We start from the raw sequence: 21465 nt of genomic DNA on the forward strand, positions 1-21465 counted from the left end.
AGTGCAAGTGCGGAGAGTGTGAGCCCAGAGAGTGTGAGCCCAGAGAGTGTGAGCGGGGTGAGTGTGAGCCCGGAGAGTGTGAGCCCGGAGAGTGTGAGTGGGTTGAGTGTGAGCGGGGAGGGTGTGAGCGGGGAGGGTGTGAGCCCGGAGAGTGTGGGCGGGGAGAGTGTGAGCGGGGAGAGTGTGAGCCCGGAGAGTGTGGGCGGGGAGAGTGCGAGTGCGGAGAGTGTGAGCCCAGAGAGTGTGAGCCCAGAGAGTGTGAGCGGGGTGAGTGTGAGCCCGGAGAGTGTGAGTGGGGTGAGTGTGAGCGGGGAGGGTGTGAGCGGGGAGGGTGTGAGCGGGGAGGGTGTGAGCCCGGAGAGTGTGGGCGGGGAGAGTGTGAGCGGGGAGAGTGTGAGCCCGGAGAGTGTGGGCGGGGAGAGTGCGAGCGGGGAGAGTGTGAGCCCGGAGAGTGTGAGCCCGGCGAGTGTGAGCCCGGCGAGTGTGAGCGGGGAGAGTGAGAGCCCAGAGAGTGTGAGCCCGGAGAGTGTGAGCCCGGAGAGTGAGAGCCCGGCGAGTGTGAGCCCGGCGAGTGTGAGCGGGGAGTGGAACGCCTGGTCTGAGGGATTACACTGTCCTGTACTATTGCGAGCAGTGTGTCAGTGACCCGTTGCTCTCCCTGGTTGTTTCTCCAGTTACACTTGTGTCAGGAGCCAGTTCGTTGGGTGAAGTTTGGCCCGGCCGTTTCTCCAGCTCTGCCTGTCTGGTGATCGCCGAGAGAAGGATGTTAATTGGGATTGGGGGGAGCTCGAACAGGAGAGTGAGGCTTTCTCGAGAGACAGACAGCTTCTGCCGTCTGTGCTTCACACTTCAAACTGGTTAGTTTGGCATCGAAGGAGAGGGTGCGATAGCGGGCGGTGTGATCGTCTCCGGTGAGCTTGGGGATATCCTCGGAATTCCAGTCCTTGGCTGAGCAGTTCTGAAGAGGTTGGTTTGTGATTTGTGAGCTTTGCACCAGGTCTCTGTCGGCCATTACACCGGCTTCCAAGCACGGCACAAGATTTCTGCAAACTGTTTTCTGAGTGTTTTCAAAAAGCACAAACCAGGGGGGTGGGAGTCCGTGTCCGTGTCCGTGTCCCTGGACTCGCAGGCTCAGTATATCTGTGACAGGCTCAATTTCATCTGGAGGATCAATGGCTGAAGAGAGGAGAGAAAAGAACCTTCAATTCTGGAGCAGAGCAGAGGGTAAATGAGACTTTAATGGGGAGTTCTGTAATTTAGGAACAGCTGAGAGAGGACGACAGACATGCGAAGTCTCCCACTGCACAGGGACAGGCGGTGCAGAGACTGGGGTGGGCCCGGGACACGAATCAGACATGGACAGCGTCAGTGAGCAGATTACCGATCAGTGTCAGTGAGCAGATTACCGATCAGTGTCAGTGAGGAGATTACCGATCAGTGTCAGTGAGGAGATTACCGATCAGTGTGAGTGAGCAGATTACCGATCAGCGTCAGTGAGGAGATTACCGATCAGTGTCAGTGAGGAGATTACCGATCAGTGTCAGTGAGGAGATTACCGATCAGTGTGAGTGAGCAGATTACCGATCAGCGTCAGTGAGGAGATTACCGATCAGTGTCAGTGAGGAGATTACCGATCAGTGTCAGTGAGGAGATTACCGATCAGCGTCAGTGAGGAGATTACCGATCAGCGTCAGTGAGGAGATTACCGATCAGCGTCAGTGAGCAGATTACCGATCAGTGTCAGTGAGGAGATTACCGATCAGTGTCAGTGAGGAGATTACCGATCAGTGTCAGTGAGGAGATTACCGGTCAGTGTCAGTGAGCAGATTACCGATCAGCGTCAGTGAGCAGATTACCGATCAGCGTCAGTGAGCAGATTACCGATCAGCGTCAGTGAGGAGATTACCGGTCAGTGTCAGTGAGGAGATTACCGATCAGCGTCAGTGAGGAGATTACCGATCAGTGTCAGTGAGCAGATTACCGATCAGCGTCAGTGAGGAGATTACCGGTCAGTGTCAGTGAGGAGATTACCGATCAGTGTCAGTGAGGAGATTACCGATCAGTGTCAGTGAGCAGATTACCGATCAGTGTCAGTGAGCAGATTACCGATCAATGTCAGTGAGGAGATTACCGATCAGTGTCAGTGAGGAGATTACCGAACAGCGTCAGTGAGGAGATTACCGGTCAGTGTGAGTGAGGAGATTACCGGTCAGTGTCAGTGAGCAGATTACCGATCAGTGTCAGTGAGGAGATTACCGATCAGCGTCAGTGAGCAGATTACCGATCAGTGTCAGTGAGGAGATTACTGGTCAGTGTGAGTGAGGAGATTACCGATCAGCGTCAGTGAGCAGATTACCGATCAGTGTGAGTGAGGAGATTACCAGTCAGTGTGAGTGAGGAGATTACCGATCAGTGTCAGTGAGGAGATTACCGATCAGTGTCAGTGAGGAGATTACCGATAAGTGTCAGTGAGGAGATTACCGATCAGCGTCAGTGAGGAGATTACCGATCAGCGTCAGTGAGGAGATTACCGATAAGTGTCAGTGAGGAGATTACCGATCAGTGTCAGTGAGGAGATTACCGATCAGTGTCAGTGAGGAGATTACCGATCAGTGTCAGTGAGGAGATTACCGATCAGCGTCAGTGAGGAGATTACCGATCAGCGTCAGTGAGGAGATTACCGATCAGCGTCAGTGAGGAGATTACCGATCAGTGTCAGTGAGGAGATTACCGATCAGCGTCAGTGAGGAGATTACCGATCAGTGTCAGTGAGGAGATTACCGGTCAGTGTCAGTGAGGAGATTACCGATCGGTGTCAGTGAGGAGATTACCGATCGGTGTCAGTGAGGAGATTACCGGTCAGTGTCAGTGAGGAGATTACCGATCAGTGTCAGTGAGGAGATTACCGATCGGTGTCAGTGAGGAGATTACCGATCGGTGTCAGCGAGGAGATTACCGATCGGTGTCAGCGAGGAGATTACCGATCGGTGTCAGTGAGGAGATTACCGATCAGTGTCAGTGAGGAGATTACCGATCAGCGTCAGTGAGGAGATTACCGATCAGCGTCAGTGAGGAGATTACCGATCAGTGTCAGTGAGGAGATTACCGATCAGTGTCAGTGAGCAGATTACCGATCAGTGTCAGTGAGGAGATTACCGATCAGTGTCAGTGAGCAGATTACCTATCAGTGTCAGTGAGCAGATTACCGATCAGCGTCAGTGAGGAGATTACTGGTCAGTGTCAGTGAGCAGATTACTGGTCAGTGTCAGTGAGGAGATTACCGATCAGTGTCAGTGAGCAGATTACCGATCAGTGTCAATGAGCAGATTACCGAACAGCGTCAGTGAGGAGATTACCGATCAGTGTCAGTGAGGAGATTACCGGTCAGTGTCAGTGAGCAGATTACCAATCAATGTCAGTGAGCAGATTACCGATCAGTGTCAGTGAGCAGATTACCGAACAGCGTCAGTGAGCAGATTACCGATCAGTGTCAGTGAGCAGATTACCGATCAGCGTCAGGGAGCAGATTACCGATCAGCGTCAGTGAGCAGATTACCGATCAGCGTCAGTGAGCAGATTACCGATCAGTGTCAGTGAGCAGATTACCGGTCAGTGTCAGTGAGCAGATTACCGATCAGTGTCAGTGAGCAGATTACCGAACAGCGTCAGTGAGCAGATTACCGATCAGTGTCAGTGAGCAGATTACCGATCAGCGTCAGTGAGCAGATTACCGATCAGCGTCAGTGAGCAGATTACCGATCAGCGTCAGTGAGCAGATTACCGATCAGTGTCAGTGAGCAGATTACCGGTCAGTGTCAGTGAGCAGATTACTGGTCAGTGTCAGTGAGCAGATTACCGATCAGCGTCAGTGAGCAGATTACCGATCAGTGTCAGTGAGCAGATTACCGATCAGCGTCAGTGAGCAGATTACCGATCAGCGTCAGTGAGCAGATTACCGATCAGTGTCAGTGAGCAGATTACCGATCAGTGTCAGTGAGGAGATTACCGATCAGTGTCAGTGAGGAGATTACTGGTCAGTGTCAGTGAGCAGATTACCGATCAGTGTCAGTGAGGAGATTACCGGTCAGTGTCAGTGAGGAGATTACTGGTCAGTGTCAGTGAGCAGATTACTGGTCAGTGTCAGTGAGCAGATTACCGAACAGCGTCAGTGAGCAGATTACCGATCAGTGTCAGTGAGCAGATTACCGAACAGTGTCAGTGAGGAGATTACCGGTCAGTGTCAGTGAGGAGATTACCGATCAGTGTCAGTGAGGAGATTACCGATCAGTGTCAGTGAGCAGATTACCGATCAGTGTCAGTGAGCAGATTCCCGATCAGCGTCAGTGAGGAGATTACCGATCAGCGTCAGTGAGCAGATTACCGATCAGTGTCAGTGAGGAGATTACCGATCAGCGTCAGTGAGGAGATTACCGATCAGTGTCAGTGAGGAGATTACCGATCAGTGTCAGTGAGCAGATTACCGATCAGCGTCAGTGAGCAGATTACCGGTCAGCGTCAGTGAGGAGATTACCGATCAGTGTCAGTGAGCAGATTACCGATCAGTGTCAGTGAGGAGATTACCGATCAGTGTCAGTGAGCAGATTACCGATCAGCGTCAGTGAGCAGATTACCGGTCAGCGTCAGTGAGGAGATTACCGATCAGTGTCAGTGAGCAGATTAACGATCAGTGTCAGTGAGGAGATTACCGATCAGTGTCAGTGAGCAGATTACCGATCAGTGTCAGTGAGCAGATTACCGGTCAGTGTCAGTGAGCAGATTACCGAACAGCGTCAGTGAGGAGATTACCGATCAGCGTCAGTGAGCAGATTACCGATCAGTGTCAGTGAGGAGATTACCGATCAGCGTCAGTGAGGAGATTACCGATCATTGTCAGTGAGGAGATTACCGATCAGTGTCAGTGAGGAGATTACCGATCAGTGTCAGTGAGCAGATTACCGATCGGTGTCAGTGAGGAGATTACCGATCAGTGTCAGTGAGGAGATTACCGATCGGTGTCAGTGAGGAGATTACCGATCGGTGTCAGCGAGGAGATTACCGATCAGTGTCAGTGAGGAGATTACCGATCAGTGTCAGTGAGCAGATTACCGATCAGTGTCAGTGAGGAGATTACCGATCAGCGTCAGTGAGGAGATTACCGATCGGTGTCAGTGAGCAGATTACCGATCGGTGTCAGTGAGGAGATTACCGATCAGTGTCAGTGAGCAGATTACCGATCAGTGTCAGTGAGGAGATTACCGATCAGTGTCAGTGAGCAGATTACCGATCAGCGTCAGTGAGGAGATTACCGATCAGTGTCAGTGAGCAGATTACCGGTCAGTGTCAGTGAGCAGATTACCGATCAATGTCAGTGAGCAGATTACCGATCAGTGTCAGTGAGCAGATTACCGATCAGTGTCAGTGAGCAGATTACCGAACAGCGTCAGTGAGCAGATTACCGATCAGTGTCAGTGAGCAGATTACCGATCAGCGTCAGTGAGCAGATTACCGATCAGTGTCAGTGAGGAGATTACCGATCAGCGTCAGTGAGGAGATTACCAATCAGTGTCAGTGAGGAGATTACCGATCAGTGTCAGTGAGGAGATTACCGATCAGTGTCAGTGAGGAGATTACCGATCAGTGTCAGTGAGCAGATTACCGATCAGTGTCAGTGAGGAGATTACCGATCAGCGTCAGTGAGGAGATTACCGATCAGTGTCAGTGAGCAGATTACCGATCAGTGTCAGTGAGCAGATTACCGATCAGTGTCAGTGAGGAGATTACCGATCAGTGTCAGTGAGCAGATTACCGATCAGCGTCAGTGAGCAGATTACCGATCAGTGTCAGTGAGCAGATTACCGATCAGTGTCAGTGAGGAGATTACCGATCAGCGTCAGTGAGGAGATTACCGATCAGCGTCAGTGAGGAGATTACCGATGAGCGTCAGTGAGGAGATTACCGGTCAGTGTCAGTGAGCAGATTACCGATCAGTGTCAGTGAGGAGATTACCGATGAGCGTCAGTGAGGAGATTACCGATCAGCGTCAGTGAGGAGATTACCGATCAGCGTCAGTGAGGAGATTACCGATCAGTGTCAGTGAGCAGATTACCGATCAGTGTCAGTGAGGAGATTACCGATCAGTGTCAGTGAGGAGATTACCGATCAGTGTCAGTGAGGGGATTACCGATCAGTGTCAGTGAGCAGATTACCGATCAGCGTCAGTGAGCAGATTACCGATCAGCGTCAGTGAGGAGATTACCGATCAGCGTCAGTGAGCAGATTACCGATCAGTGTCAGTGAGCAGATTACCGATCGGTGTCAGTGAGGAGATTACCGATCAGTGTCAGTGAGCAGATTACCGATCAGTGTCAGTGAGCAGATTACCGATCAGTGTCAGTGAGCAGATTACCGATCAGTGTCAGTGAGGAGATTACCGATCAGTGTCAGTGAGGAGATTACCGATCAGTGTCAGTGAGGAGATTACCGATCAGTGTCAGTGAGGAGATTACCGATCAGCGTCAGTGAGGAGATTACCGATCAGTGTCAGTGAGCAGATTACCGATCAGTGTCAGTGAGCAGATTACCGATCAGTGTCAGTGAGCAGATTACCGATCGGCGTCAGTGAGCAGATTACCGATCGGTGTCAGTGAGGAGATTACCGATCGGTGTCAGTGAGGAGATTACCGATCAGTGTCAGTGAGGAGATTACCGATCGGTGTCAGTGAGGAGATTACCGATCAGTGTCAGTGAGGAGATTACCGATCGGTGTCAGTGAGGAGATTACCGATCGGTGTCAGCGAGGAGATTACCGATCAGTGTCAGTGAGGAGATTACCGATCAGTGTCAGTGAGCAGATTACCGATCAGTGTCAGTGAGGAGATTACCGATCAGTGTCAGTGAGGAGATTACCGATCAGCGTCAGTGAGGAGATTACCGATCAGTGTCAGTGAGCAGATTACCGATCGGTGTCAGTGAGGAGATTACCGATCAGTGTCAGTGAGCAGATTACCGATCAGTGTCAGTGAGGAGATTACCGATCAGTGTCAGTGAGCAGATTACCAATCAGTGTCAGTGAGCAGATTACCGATCAGCGTCAGTGAGGAGATTACTGGTCAGTGTCAGTGAGCAGATTACTGGTCAGTGTCAGTGAGCAGATTACCGATCAGTGTCAATGAGCAGATTACCGAACAGCGTCAGTGAGCAGATTACCGAACAGCGTCAGTGAGGAGATTACCGATCAGTGTCAGTGAGCAGATTACCGGTCAGTGTCAGTGAGCAGATTACCGATCAATGTCAGTGAGCAGATTACCGATCAGTGTCAGTGAGCAGATTACCGATCAGTGTCAGTGAGCAGATTACCGATCAGCGTCAGTGAGCAGATTACCGATCAGCGTCAGTGAGCAGATTACCGATCAGCGTCAGTGAGCAGATTACCGATCAGTGTCAGTGAGCAGATTACCGGTCAGTGTCAGTGAGCAGATTACTGGTCAGTGTCAGTGAGGAGATTACCGATCAGTGTCAGTGAGCAGATTACCGATCAGCGTCAGTGAGCAGATTACCGATCAGTGTCAGTGAGCAGATTACCGATCAGCGTCAGTGAGCAGATTACCGATCAGCGTCAGTGAGCAGATTACCGATCAGTGTCAGTGAGCAGATTACCGATCAGTGTCAGTGAGGAGATTACCGAACAGTGTCAGTGAGGAGATTACCGATCAGTGTCAGTGAGGAGATTACTGGTCAGTGTCAGTGAGCAGATTACCGATCAGTGTCAGTGAGGAGATTACCGGTCAGTGTCAGTGAGGAGATTACTGGTCAGTGTCAGTGAGCAGATTACTGGTCAGTGTCAGTGAGCAGATTACCGAACAGCGTCAGTGAGCAGATTACCGATCAGCGTCAGTGAGGAGATTACCGATCAGCGTCAGTGAGGAGATTACCGATGAGCGTCAGTGAGGAGATTACCGGTCAGTGTCAGTGAGCAGATTACCGATCAGTGTCAGTGAGGAGATTACCGATGAGCGTCAGTGAGGAGATTACCGATCAGCGTCAGTGAGGAGATTACCGATCAGTGTCAGTGAGCAGATTACCGATCAGTGTCAGTGAGGAGATTACCGATCAGTGTCAGTGAGGAGATTACCGATCAGCGTCAGTGAGGAGATTACCGATCAGTGTCAGTGAGCAGATGACCGATCAGTGTCAGTGAGCAGATTACCGATCAGTGTCAGTGAGGAGATTACCGATCAGTGTCAGTGAGCAGATTACCGATCAGCGTCAGTGAGCAGATTACCGATCAGTGTCAGTGAGCAGATTACCGATCAGTGTCAGTGAGGAGATTACCGATCAGCGTCAGTGAGGAGATTACCGATCAGCGTCAGTGAGGAGATTACCGATGAGCGTCAGTGAGGAGATTACCGGTCAGTGTCAGTGAGCAGATTACCGATCAGTGTCAGTGAGGAGATTACCGATGAGCGTCAGTGAGGAGATTACCGATCAGCGTCAGTGAGGAGATTACCGATCAGTGTCAGTGAGCAGATTACCGATCAGTGTCAGTGAGGAGATTACCGATCAGTGTCAGTGAGGAGATTACCGATCAGTGTCAGTGAGGGGATTACCGATCAGTGTCAGTGAGCAGATTACCGATCAGCGTCAGTGAGCAGATTACCGATCAGCGTCAGTGAGGAGATTACCGATCAGCGTCAGTGAGCAGATTACCGATCAGTGTCAGTGAGCAGATTACCGATCGGTGTCAGTGAGGAGATTACCGATCAGTGTCAGTGAGCAGATTACCGATCAGTGTCAGTGAGGAGATTACCGATCAGTGTCAGTGAGGAGATTACCGATCAGTGTCAGTGAGCAGATTACCGATCAGTGTGAGTGAGGAGATTACCGATCAGTGTCAGTGAGGAGATTACCGGTCAGTGTCAGTGAGGAGATTACCGATCAGTGTGAGTGAGGAGATTACCGATCAGTGTCAGTGAGGAGATTACCGATCAGTGTCAGTGAGGAGATTACCGGTCAGTGTCAGTGAGGAGATTACCGATCAGTGTCAGTGAGGAGATTACCGATCAGCGTCAGTGAGGAGATTACCGATCAGCGTCAGTGAGCAGATTACCGATCAGTGTGAGTGAGGAGATTACCGATCAGTGTGAGTGAGGAGATTACCGATCAGTGTCAGTGAGGAGATTACCGATCAGTGTGAGTGAGCAGATTACCGATCAGTGTCAGTGAGGAGATTACCGATCAGTGTCAGTGAGGAGATTACCGATCAGCGTCAGTGAGGAGATTACCGATCAGCGTCAGTGAGCAGATTACCGATCAGCGTCAGTGAGGAGATTACCGATCAGTGTCAGTGAGGAGATTACCGATCAGCGTCAGTGAGGATATTACCGGTCAGCGTCAGTGAGGAGATTACCGGTAACATGCTTATGGGGACTGTTTACGACAGGTCAGTGAGTGACTGGGTAATGGGGACGGTTTAATACAGGTCAGTGAGTAACTGGGTAATGGGGACGGTTTAATACAGGTCAGTGAGTAACTTAAGAAATAGGAGCAGGAGTGGGCCATCTGGCCCCTCAAACCTGCTCCGTCATTCAATCAGATCATGGCTGATCTTCTACCCCAACGCCATTTTCCTGCACTATCCCCATATCCCTTGATGCCTTTAATATCTCGAAATCTATCGATCTCTGTTTTGAATGTACTCAATGACTGAATCTACACAGCCCTCTGGGGTGGAGAATTCCACAGGTTCACCACCCTCTGAGTGAAGAAATTTCTCCTCATCTCAGTCCGAAATGGCCGACCCCTTATTCTGAGACTGTGACCCCTGGTTCTAGACTCCCCAGCCAGGGGAAACATCCTCCCTGCATCTACCGTCGAGCCCTGTAAGAATTTTGTATGTTTCAATGAGATCCCCTCTCATTCTTCTAAACTCCAGAGAATACAGGCCGAGTCTACTCAATCTCTCCTCATACGACAATCCCGCCATCCCAGGAATCAGTCTGGTGAACCTTCACTGCACTCCCTCTATGGCAAGTATATCCTTTCTTAGGTTAGGAGACCAAAATTGTACACAATACTCCAGATGTGGTCTCACCAAGGCCCTATATAATTGCAGTAAGACATCTTTACTCCTGTACTCAAATCCTCTTGTAATAAAGGCCAACATACCATTCGCCTTCCTAATTGCTTGCTGCACCTGCATGTTAGCTTTCAGTGACTGGTGTACAAGGACACCCAGGTCCCTTTGAACATCAACATTTCCCAATCTATCACCATTTAAATAATACTCTGCCTTTCTGTTTTTCCTGCCAAAGTGGATAACTTCACATTTTCCCACATTATACTGCATCTGCCATGTTCTTGCCCACTCACGTAGCCTGTCCATATCCCCTTGAAGCCTCTTTGCATCCTCCTCACAGCTCACATTCTCACCGAGTTTTGTGGCATCAGCAAACTTGGAAATGTTACATTTGGTTCCCTCATCCAAATCATTGATATATATTGTGAATAGCTGGAGCCCAAGCACTGATCCCTGCGGTACCCCACTAGTCACTGCCTGCCACCCGGAAAAAAACCCATTTATTCCTACTCTCTGTTTCCTGTCTGTTAACCAATTCTCAATCCATGCCAGTATATTCCCCCCAATCCCATGTGCTCTAACACCAACCTCCTGTGTGGGACCTTATCAAAGGCCTTCTGAAAATCCAAGTACACCACATCTACTGGTTCTCCCTCATCTATTCTACGAGTTACATCCTCAAAAAACTCCAGTAGATTTGTCAAACATGATTTCCCTTTCATAAACCCATGCTGACTTTGTCCAATCCCGTTAATGCCCTCCAAGTGTTCTGTTATCACATCCTTTATAATAGATTCCAGCATTTTCCCTTCTACTGATGTTAGGCTAACCGGTCTGTAGTTCCCTGTTTTCTCTCTCCCTCCTTTTTTAAATAGTAGGGTTACATTTGCCACCCTCCAATCTGCAGGAACTGTTCCATAATCTATAGAATTTTGGAAGATGACACTAATGCATCCACTATTTCCATGGCTACCTCTTTTAGTACTCTGGGGTGCAGATTATCAGGTCCTGGGGATTTATCGGCTTTCAATCCCATTAATTTCTCCAGCACTATTTTTTACTAATACTAATTTCCTTTAATTCCTCCTTCTCACTCGTCTCTTGGTTCCCCAGCATTTCTGGGAAGTTATTTGTGTTCTCTCCCATGAAGACAGAACCAAAGTATTTGTTTAATTGCTCTGCCATTTCCTTGTTCCCCATTATAAATTCTCCCGTTTCTGACTGTAAGGGACCTACATTTGTCTTCACTAATCTTTATCTTTTTACATACTTGGAGAAGCTTTTACAGTCCACTTTTCTGTTCCTTGCAAGTTCACTCTCATACTCTATTTCTCCCCTCTTAATCAATCTCTTGGTCCTTTTTTGCTGAATTCTAAACTGCTCCCAATCCTCAGGCTTGCTACTTTTTCTGGCAACTTTATATGACTCCTTAATACATAGAAACATGAAAAATAGGAGCAGGAGTAGGCCATTCGGCCCTTCGAGCCTGCTCCGCCATTCAATATGATCATGGCTGATCCTCTATCTCAATACCATGTTCCCGCTCTCTCCCCATACCCCTTGATGCCTTTTGTGTCTAGAAATCTATCTCACTCCTTCTTAAATATATTCAGTGACTTGCCCTCCACTGCCTTCTGTGGTAGAGAATTCCACAGGTTCACCACCCTCTGAGTGAAGAAATTTCTCCTCATCTCAGCCCTAAATGTCCTACCCCGTATCCTGAGACTATGACCCCTCGTTCTGAACCCCCCAGCCAGGGGAAATGTCCTCCCTGCATCCAGTCTGTCGAGCCCTGTCAGAATTTTATATGTTTCAATGAGATCCCCTCTCATTCTTCTAAACTCGAGTGAATACAGGCCGAGTCGACCCAATCTCTCCTCATACGACAGTCCTGCCATCCCAGGGATCAGTCTGGTGAACCTTCGCTGCACTCCCTCTATGGTAAGTATATCCTTTCTTAGGTAAGGAGACCAAAACTGCACACAATACTCCAGGTGTGGTCTCACCAAGGCCCTGCATAATGCAGTAAGACATCCTTGCTCCTGTACTCAAATCCTCTTGCAATGAAGGCCAATATACCATTTGCCTTCCTAACTGCTTGCTGCACCTGCATGTTTGCTTTCAGTGACTGGTGTACAAGGACACCCAGGTCCCTTTGTACATCAACATTTCCCAATCTATCACCATTTAAATAACACTCTGACTTTCTGTTTTCCTTCCGAAGTGGATAACTTCACATTTATCCACATTATACTGTATCTGCCATGTATTTGCCCACTCACTCAACTTGTCTAAATCACCTTGGAGCCTCTTTGCATCCTCCTCACAACTCACGATCCCACCTAGTTTTGTGTCATCAGCAAACTTGGAAATATTACATTTGGTTCCCTCATCCAAATCATTGATATATATTGTGAATAGCTGGGGCCCAAGCACTGATCCCTGCGGTACCCCACTAGTCACTGCCTGCCACCCGGAAAAAGACCCGTTTATTCCTACTCTCTGTTTCCTGTCTGTCAACCAATTCTCAGTCCATGCCAGTATATTCGCCCAATCCCATGTGCTTTAATTTTGCACACTAACCTCTTATGTGGGACTTTATCAAAGGTCTTCTGAAAATCTAAATAAACCACATCCACTGGTTCTCCCTTATCTATTCTACCAGTTACATCCTCAAAAAACTCCAGTAGATTTGTCAAACATGATTTCCCTTTCATAAATCCATGTTTCTCTCTCCCTCCTTTTTTAAATAGTGGGGTTACATTTGCCACCCTCCAATCTGCAGGAACTGTTCCATAATCTATGGAATTTTGACAGATGACAACGAATGCATCCACTATTTCCATGGCTACCTCTTTTAGTACTCTGGGGTGCAGATTATCAGGTCCTGGGGATTTATCGGCTTTCAGTCCCATTAATTTCTCCAGCACTATTTTTTTACTAATACTAATTTCCTTTAATTCCTCCTTCTCACTAGTCCCTTGGTTCCCTAGCATTTCTGGGAAGTTATTTGTGTTCTCTTCCATGAAGATAGAACCAGAGTATTTGTTTAATTGCTCTGCCATTTCCTTGTTCCCCATTATAAATTCTCCCGTTTCTGACTGTAAGGGACCTACATTTGTCTTCACTAATCTTTATCTTTTTACATACTGTAGAAGCTTTTACAGTCCACTTTTATGTTCCTTGCAAGTTTACTCTCATACTCTATTTTTCCCCTCTTCATCAATCTCTTGGTCCTTTTTTGCTGAATTCTAAACTGCTCCCAATCCTCAGGCTTGCTACTTTTTCTGGCAACTTTACATGACGCCTCTTTGGATTTAATACTATCCTTAATTTCTTTTGTTAGCCATGGTTCGGCCGCTTTTCCTTTTGTGTTTTTGCACCAGAAAGGAATGTATATTTGTTGCAATTCATTCATTCGTTCCTTAAATGTTAGCCATTGCCTATCCACCGTCATGCCTTTTAATGAAGCTTCCCAATCTATCATAGCCAACTCACTCCTCATACCTTCGTAGTTTCCTTTGTTTAGATTTAGGACCCTAGTTTCAGATTGGACTATTTCACTTTCCATCTTAATGAAGAATTATAGGAACATAGGAACAGGAGTAGGCCATTCAGCCCCTCGTGCCTGCTCCGCCATTTGATAAGATCATGGCTGATCTGTGATCTAACTCCATATACCTGCCTTTGGCCCATATCCCTTAATACCTTTGGTTGCCAAAAAGCTATCTATCTCACATTTAAATTTAGCAATTGAGCTAGTATCAATTGCCGTTTGTGGAAGAGAGTTCCAAACTTCTACCACCCTTTGTGTGTAGAAATGTTTTCTAATCTCGCTCCTGAAAGGTCTGGTTCTAATTTTTAGACTGTGCCCCCTACTCCTAGAATCCCCAACCAGCGGAAATAGTTTCTCTCTATCCACCCTATCTGTTCCCCTTAATATCTTATAAACTTCGATCAGATCACCCCTTAACCTTCGAAACTCCAGAGAATACAACCCCAATTTGTGTCATCGCTCCTCGTAACTTAACCCTTGAAGTCCGGGTATCATTCCAGTAAACCTACGCTGCACTCCCTCCAAGGCCAATATGTCCTTCCGAAGGTGCGGTGCCCAGAACTGCTCACAGTACTCCAGGTGCGGTCTAACCAGGGTTTTGTATAGCTGCAGCATAACTTCTGCCCCCTTGTACTCCAGTCCTCGAGATATAAAGGCCAGCATTCCATTAGCCTTATTGATTATTTTCTGCACCTGTTCATGACACTTCAATGATCGATGTACCTGAACCCCTAAGTCCCTTTGGACATCCACTGTTTTTAACTTTTTACCATTTAGAAAGTACCCTGTTCTATCCTTTCTCGATCCAAAGTGGATGACCCCACATTTGCCTACATTGAATTCCATTTGCCACAGTTTTTCCCATTCACCTAATCTATCAATATTCCTTTGTAATTTTATGTTTTCATCTACACTGCTTACAATGCCACCAATCTTTGTGTCATCGGCAAACTTAGATATGAGAATTTCTATGCCTTCATCTAAGTCGTTAATAAATAGTGTGAATAATTGAGGCCCCAAGACAGATCCCTGTGGGACTCCACTAGTCACATCCTGCCAATGTGAGTACCTTCCCATTATCCCTACTCTCTGTCGCCTTTCGCTCAGCCAACTTCCTAACCAAGTCCGTACTTTTCCCTCGATTCCATGGGCTTCGATCTTAGCTAACCGTCTCTTATGTGGGAGCTTATCAAATGTCTTCTGGAAGTCCATATAAATAACATCCATTGACATTCCCCTGTCCACTACTTTAGTCACCTCTTCAAAAAATTCTATCAGGTTTGTCAGGCACGACCTACCTTTCACAAACAAGATTATTAATTAACCCCTTCTCATTGCACAATACCCAATCTTGGATAGCCTGTTCCCTGGTTGGCTCCTCAACGTACTGGTCGAAAAAACCATCTCTTACACACTCCAGGAATTTATCCTCCACAGTATTATTGCTAATTTAGTTTGGCCAGTCTATATGTCAATTAAAGTCACCCATGATTACTGTAGTCCCCTTGTTACATGCATCTCTAATTTCCTGTTTGATGCCGTCCCCTACATTACCACTACTGTTTGGAGGCCTATAGACAACTCCCACCAGTGTTTTCTGCCCCTTGGTGCTTCTTAACTCCACCCAGACTGATTTCACATCTTGATTTTCTGAGCCAATATCCTTTCTCACTATTGCTCTGATTTCAACCTTTACGAACAACGCCACCCCACCTCCTTTTCCTATTTGCCTGTCCTTCCTAAATATCGAATACCCTTGGATATTCAACTCCCAGCCTTCGTCAACCTGCAGCCATGTCTCCGCAATTGCTATTATATCATATCCGTTTACATCTAATTGCGCTGTTAATTCATCTACCTTATTCGAATGTTTCGTGTGTTCAGATACTGTGCCTTTAGATTTGTCTTTTTAACATTTTCAGACATCTTAACATTTTTTTGTGCTATGGCCCTATTTGACTTATTACCAATTTTTTCTTACCCGGACCCTATTTGTTGTCTTTTGTTTGTACACTCTGTCCCTTCCTGACCCAATCTGGTTATCCTTATCCCAATCACTTTCCCGCACTGCTTCTTTGTCTTTTCTATTTAGCATTCTAGATTTCTCTCCACCGGGACCCTCCCCTCACCCTTATTTAGTTTAAAGCCCTATCTCCCTGTTATTCGATTTGCTAGAACACTGGTCCCAGCATGGTTCAGGTATCGTCCATCCCAACAGAACAGCTCCCTCTTTCCCCAGTACTGGTGGCAGTGCCCCGTAAATCGAAACCCACTTCTCCCACACCAATCTTTGAGCCACGCATTCATCTCTCTGATCTGATTTACCCTGTGCCCAATTTGCTTGTGGTCAGGTAATAATCCGGAGATTATCACCTTTGTGGTTCTGCTTTTTAATTTAGTCCCTAGCTGCTCAAACTCTCTCAGCAGAACCTCTTTCTTAGTCCTACCTATGTCGTTGGTACCTACGTGGACCACGACAACTGGATCCTTCCCCTCCCACTCCAAGTTCCTCTCCAGCCCGGAGGAGATGTCCTTAACCCTGGCACACAGCCTTCGGGACTCACATGCTTGGCTACAGAGAACAGTGTCTATCCCTCTAACTATACTGTGGCCAACTACAACCACCTTCCTTTTTACTCCCCCCGACCCCCCCCCCCCCACTTGAATGGCCCCCTGAACCACGGTGCCGTGGCCAGTTTGCTGATCCTCCCTGCAGTCCCTGCACTCGTCCACAAGAGCTGCAAGAACCTCGTATCTATTGGACAAATGCAGAAGCGGAGGCTCCTGCAATGCTCCCTCCTGGATCCCCGTACCTGCCTCACTCACAGTCACACCCTCCTGTCTCTGACCACGTGCCAATTCTACAGTATTTAGTCTAAGGGGTGTGACTGCCTCCTGGATTAAAGTGTCCAGGTAACTTTCTCCCTCCCTGATGTCTCGCAGTATCTGCAGCTCGGACTCCAGCTCTTCAACTCGGAGCCGAAGTTCCTCGAGCTGCAGACACTTCCCGCAGATGTAGTCGCCCTGGACAAAACTGTCCGATAGTTCCCACATATTGCAGCTGAAACACATCTCCTGTTCTCCCATTATTTTATATATTAAATTAATTAATTTATTGTAAATCAAATGATTTACCTCCTTCAATTTATTAGATTCATTAAATTAAGTTTAGTTTTTAAAATTTAGTTCAATGCTATATGTTAACTGAAAACTTAGCTCACAGTCACTACCAATCACTTACAGGTCAGTGAGTAACTGGATAATGGGGACTGTTTAATACAGGTCAGTGAGTAGCTGGGTAATGGGGACGGTTTAATACAGGTCAGTGAGTGACTGGGTAATGGGGACTGTTTAATACAGGTCAGTGAGTGACTGGGTAATGGGGACGGTTTAACACAGGTCAGTGAGTGACTGGGTAATGGGGACGGTTTAATACAGGTCAGTGAGTGACTGGGTAATGGGGACGGTTTAATACAGGTTAGTGAGTGACTGGGTAATGGGGACGGTTTAATACAGGTCAGTGAGTGGGTAATGGGGACTGTTTAACACAGGTCAGTGAGTGACTGGGTAATGGGGACTGTTTAACACAGGTCAGTGAGTGACTGGGTAATGGGGACTGTTTAATACAGGTCAGTGAGTGGGTAATGGGGACTGTTTAACACAGGTCAGTGAGTGACTGGGTAATGGGGACTGTTTAACACAGGTCAGTGAGTGACTGGGTAATGGGGACTGTTTAATACAGGTCAGTGAGTGACTGGGTAATGGGGACGGTTTAATACAGGTCAGTGAGTGACTGGGTAATGGGGACGGTTTAACACAGGTCAGTGAGTGACTGGGTAATGGGGACTGTTTAATACAGGTCAGTGAGTGACTGGGTAATGGGGACGGTTTAATACAGGTCAGTGAGTGACTGGGTAATGGGGACGGTTTAATACAGGTCAGTGAGTGACTGGGTAATGGGGACTGTTTAATACAGGTCAGTGAGTGACTGGGTAATGGGGACGGTTTAATACAGGTCAGTGAGTGACTGGGTAATGGGGACTGTTTAATACAGGTCAGTGAGTGACTGGGTAATGGGGACGGTTTAATACAGGTCAGTGAGTGACTGGGTAATGGGGACGGTTTAATACAGGTCAGTGAGTGACTGGGTAATGGAGACGGTTTAATACAGGTCAGTGAGTGAGTGGGTAATGGGGACGGTTTAATACAGGTCAGTGAGTGACTGGGTACTGGGGACGGTTTAATACAGGTCAGTGAGTGACTGGGTAATGGGGACGGTTTAATACAGGTCAGTGAGTGAGTGGGTAATGGGGACGGTTTAATACAGGTCAGTGAGTGACTGGGTAATGGGGACTGTTTAATACAGGTCAGTGAGTGACTGGGTAATGGGGACGGTTTAATACAGGTCAGTGAGTGACTGGGTAATGGGGACGGTTTAATACAGGTCAGTGAGTGAGTGGGTAATGGGGACGGTTTAATACAGGTCAGTGAGTAACTGGGTAATGGGGACTGTTTAATACAGGTCAGTGAGTGAGTGGGTAATGGGGACGGTTTAATACAGGTCAGTGAGTGACTGGGTAATGGGGACTGTTTAATACAGGTCAGTGAGTGAGTGGGTAATGGGGACTGTTTAATACAGGTTAGTGAGTGACTGGGTAATGGGGACGGTTTAATACAGGTCAGTGAGTGAGTGGGTAATGGGGACGGTTTAATACAGGTCAGTGAGTGACTGGGTAATGGGGACTGTTTAATACAGGTCAGTGAGTGACTGGGTAATGGGGACGGTTTAATACAGGTCAGTGAGTGACTGGGTAATGGGGACTGTTTAATACAGGTCAGTGAGTGAGTGGGTAATGGGGACTGTTTAATACAGGTTAGTGAGTGACTGGGTAATGGGGACGGTTTAATACAGGTCAGTGAGTGAGTGGGTAATGGGGACTGTTTAATACAGGTCAGTGAGTGACTGGGTAATGGGGACTGTTTAATACAGGTCAGTGAGTGAGTGGGTAATGGGGACTGTTTAATACAGGTTAGTGAGTGACTGGGTAATGGGGACGGTTTAATACAGGTCAGTGAGTGAGTGGGTAATGGGGACTGTTTAATACAGGTCAGTGAGTGACTGGGTAATGGGGACGGTTTAATACAGGTCAGTGAGTGACTGGGTAATGGGGACTGTTTAATACAGGTCAGTGAGTGAGTGGGTAATGGGGACGGTTTAACACAGGTCAGTGAGTGACTGGGTAATGGGGACGGTTTAATACAGGTCAGTGAGTGACTGGGTAATGGGGACTGTTTAATACAGGTCAGTGAGTGACTGGGTAATGGGGACGGTTTAATACAGGTCAGTGAGTGACTGGGTAATGGGGACGGTTTAATACAGGTCAGTGAGTGAGTGGGTAATGGGGACGGTTTAATACAGGTCAGTGAGTGACTGGGTAATGGGGACGGTTTAATACAGGTCAGTGAGTGACTGGGTAATGGGGACTGTTTAATACAGGTCAGTGAGTAGGACCAATGTCCTCACGGGGGTGTTTGCTCGTGCTGTTGGGGAAGGTTTAAACTAGAGTGGCAGGGGGATGGGAACCTGAGCGGGGAGACTGAAGGGAGTAAAGTTGAGAGCAGCAAGAGAGGGGAAGACCCAGGGGAAATCTACAATACAAATAGTACAAACAGTTGTTCAAGAACAAGTGAGAGGGAAAAGCGTTGAGCAGCGGAAAGTGTACTTTAGACACGACAAAAAAAGTGAAAACTAGAAGGCGTAAGGCGATTAACCCAGCATCAAAGCTGTGGCAGGGGGTTGGGAACCTGAGCAGGGAGACAGAGGAAAGCGTGTCAGGAAGGGACAGAAGGTATGGAGTAAAAGGTAAAGTGTTAAAAAAGGAAAAAGCAGGAACTAAGTGTCACAAAACATATTTGAAAGTTCTTTATCTGAATGCACGTAGCATTCGTAACAAAATGGACGAGTTAACGGCACAAATAACTACGTATGGGTATGATCTTGTGGCCATTACAGAAACATGGCTGCAGGGTGACAACGACTGGGAATTAAATATGCCAGGGTATTTAACAATCAGGAAGGACGGGCAGGAAGGAAGGGGAGGTGGGGTGGCTATGTTAATAAAGGAAGGAATCACTATAATACAGAGAAATGATATTGGGACAAAGGATCAGGATAATGAAACAGTTTGGGTAGAGATAAGGAATAATAAAGGGAAAAAAACACGAGTGGGCGTAGTATATAGGCCTCCTAATAGTTGCAACTCTGCTGGAAGAAGTAACAATCAGGAAATAGTCGGGGCATGTAATAAGGGAACAGCTATAATGATGGGGGATTTTAACTATCATATTAACTGGACAAATCAAATTGGGCTGGGCAGCCTTGAGGAAGAGTTTATTGAGTGTATTAGGGATGGATTTTTTGAGCAGTATGTAACTGATCCTACAAGGGGGCAGGCAACCTTGGACCTGGTCCTGTGGAATGAGCCAGGATTAATTAATAATGTCCTAGTTAAGGATCCCCTTGGAATGAGTGACCATAACATGGTTACATTCCATATCCAATTTGAGGGTGAGAAGATTGGTTCTCAAACAAGCGTACTGAGCTTGAATAAAGGAGACTATGATGGTATGAGAGCGGAATTTTTTTTTTTATTCGTTCATGGGATGTGGGCGTCGCTGGCGAGGCCGGCATTTATTGCCCATCCCAAATTGCCCTCGAGAAGGTGGTGGTGAGCCGCCTTCTTGAACCGCTGCAGTCCGTGTGGTGAAGGTTCTCCCACAGTGCTGTTAGGAAGGGAGTTCCAGGATTTTGACCCAGCGACGATGAAGGAACGGCAATATATTTCCAAGTCGGAATGGTGTGTGACTTGGAGGGGAACGTGCAAGTGGTGTTGTTCCCATGTGCCTGCTGCCCTTGTCCTTCTAGATGGTAGAGGTCGCGGGTTTGGGAGGTGCTGTCGAAGAAGCCTTGGCGAGTTGCTGCAGTGCATCCTGTGGATGGTACACACTGCAGCCACAGTGCGCTGGTGGTGAAGGGAGTGAATGTTTAGGGTGGTGGATGGGGTGCCAATCAAGCGGGCTGCTTTATCTTGGATGGTGTCGAGCTTCTTGAGTGTTGTTGGAGCTGCACTCATCCAAGCAAGTGGAGAGTATTCCATCACACTCCTGACTTGTGCCTTGTAGATGGTGGAAAGGCTTTGGGGAGTCAGGAGGTGAGTCACTCGCCGCAGAATACCCAGCCTCTGACCTGCTCTCGTAGCCACAGTATTTATATGGCTGGTCCAGTTCAGTTTCTGGTCAATGGTGACCCTCAGGATGTTGATGGTGAGGGATTCGGTGATGGTAATGCCGTTGAATGTCAAGGGGAGGTGGTTGGACTCTCTCTTGTTGGAGATGGTCATTGCCTGGCACTTATCTGGCGCGAATGTTACTTGCCACTTATGAGCCCAAGCCTGGATGTTGTCCAGGTCTTGCTGCATGCAGGCACGGACTGTTTCATTATTTGAGGGGTTGCGAATGGAACTGAACACTGTGCAGTCATCAGCAAACATCCCCATTTCTGACCTTATGATGGAGGGAAGGTCATTGATGAAGCAGCTGAAGATGGTTGGGCCTCGGACACTGCCCTGAGGAACTCCTGCAGCAATGTCCTGGGGCTGAGATGATTGGCCTCCAACAACCACAACCATCTTCCCTTGTGCTAGGTATGACTCCAGCCACTGGAGAGTATCCCCCTGATTCCCATTGACTTCAATTTTACATGGGCTCCTTGGTGCCACACTCGGTCAAATGCTGCCTTGATGTCAAGGGCAGTCACTCTCTCCTCACCTCTGGA

At 47.8% G+C, this 21465-nt stretch overlaps 1 protein-coding gene across 1 annotated transcript in view; it reads right to left on the reverse strand.

The window, feature by feature from the left end:
• Positions 1-677: 677 nt before the first annotated feature.
• The window catches only part of LOC137310165 (rhotekin-like), a 226226-nt gene continuing 205438 nt past the window's right edge, over positions 678-21465 (reverse strand). The window contains exon 14 of the mRNA XM_067978137.1: positions 678-1176. Coding sequence (XP_067834238.1) covers positions 767-1176 — 410 coding nt within the window. The 3' untranslated portion in view covers positions 678-766. The remainder of the gene's footprint in view (positions 1177-21465) is intronic.

This window comes from Heptranchias perlo, chromosome 1 (genome assembly GCF_035084215.1).
Source record: "Heptranchias perlo isolate sHepPer1 chromosome 1, sHepPer1.hap1, whole genome shotgun sequence".
Classification (NCBI taxonomy): domain Eukaryota; kingdom Metazoa; phylum Chordata; class Chondrichthyes; order Hexanchiformes; family Hexanchidae; genus Heptranchias; species Heptranchias perlo.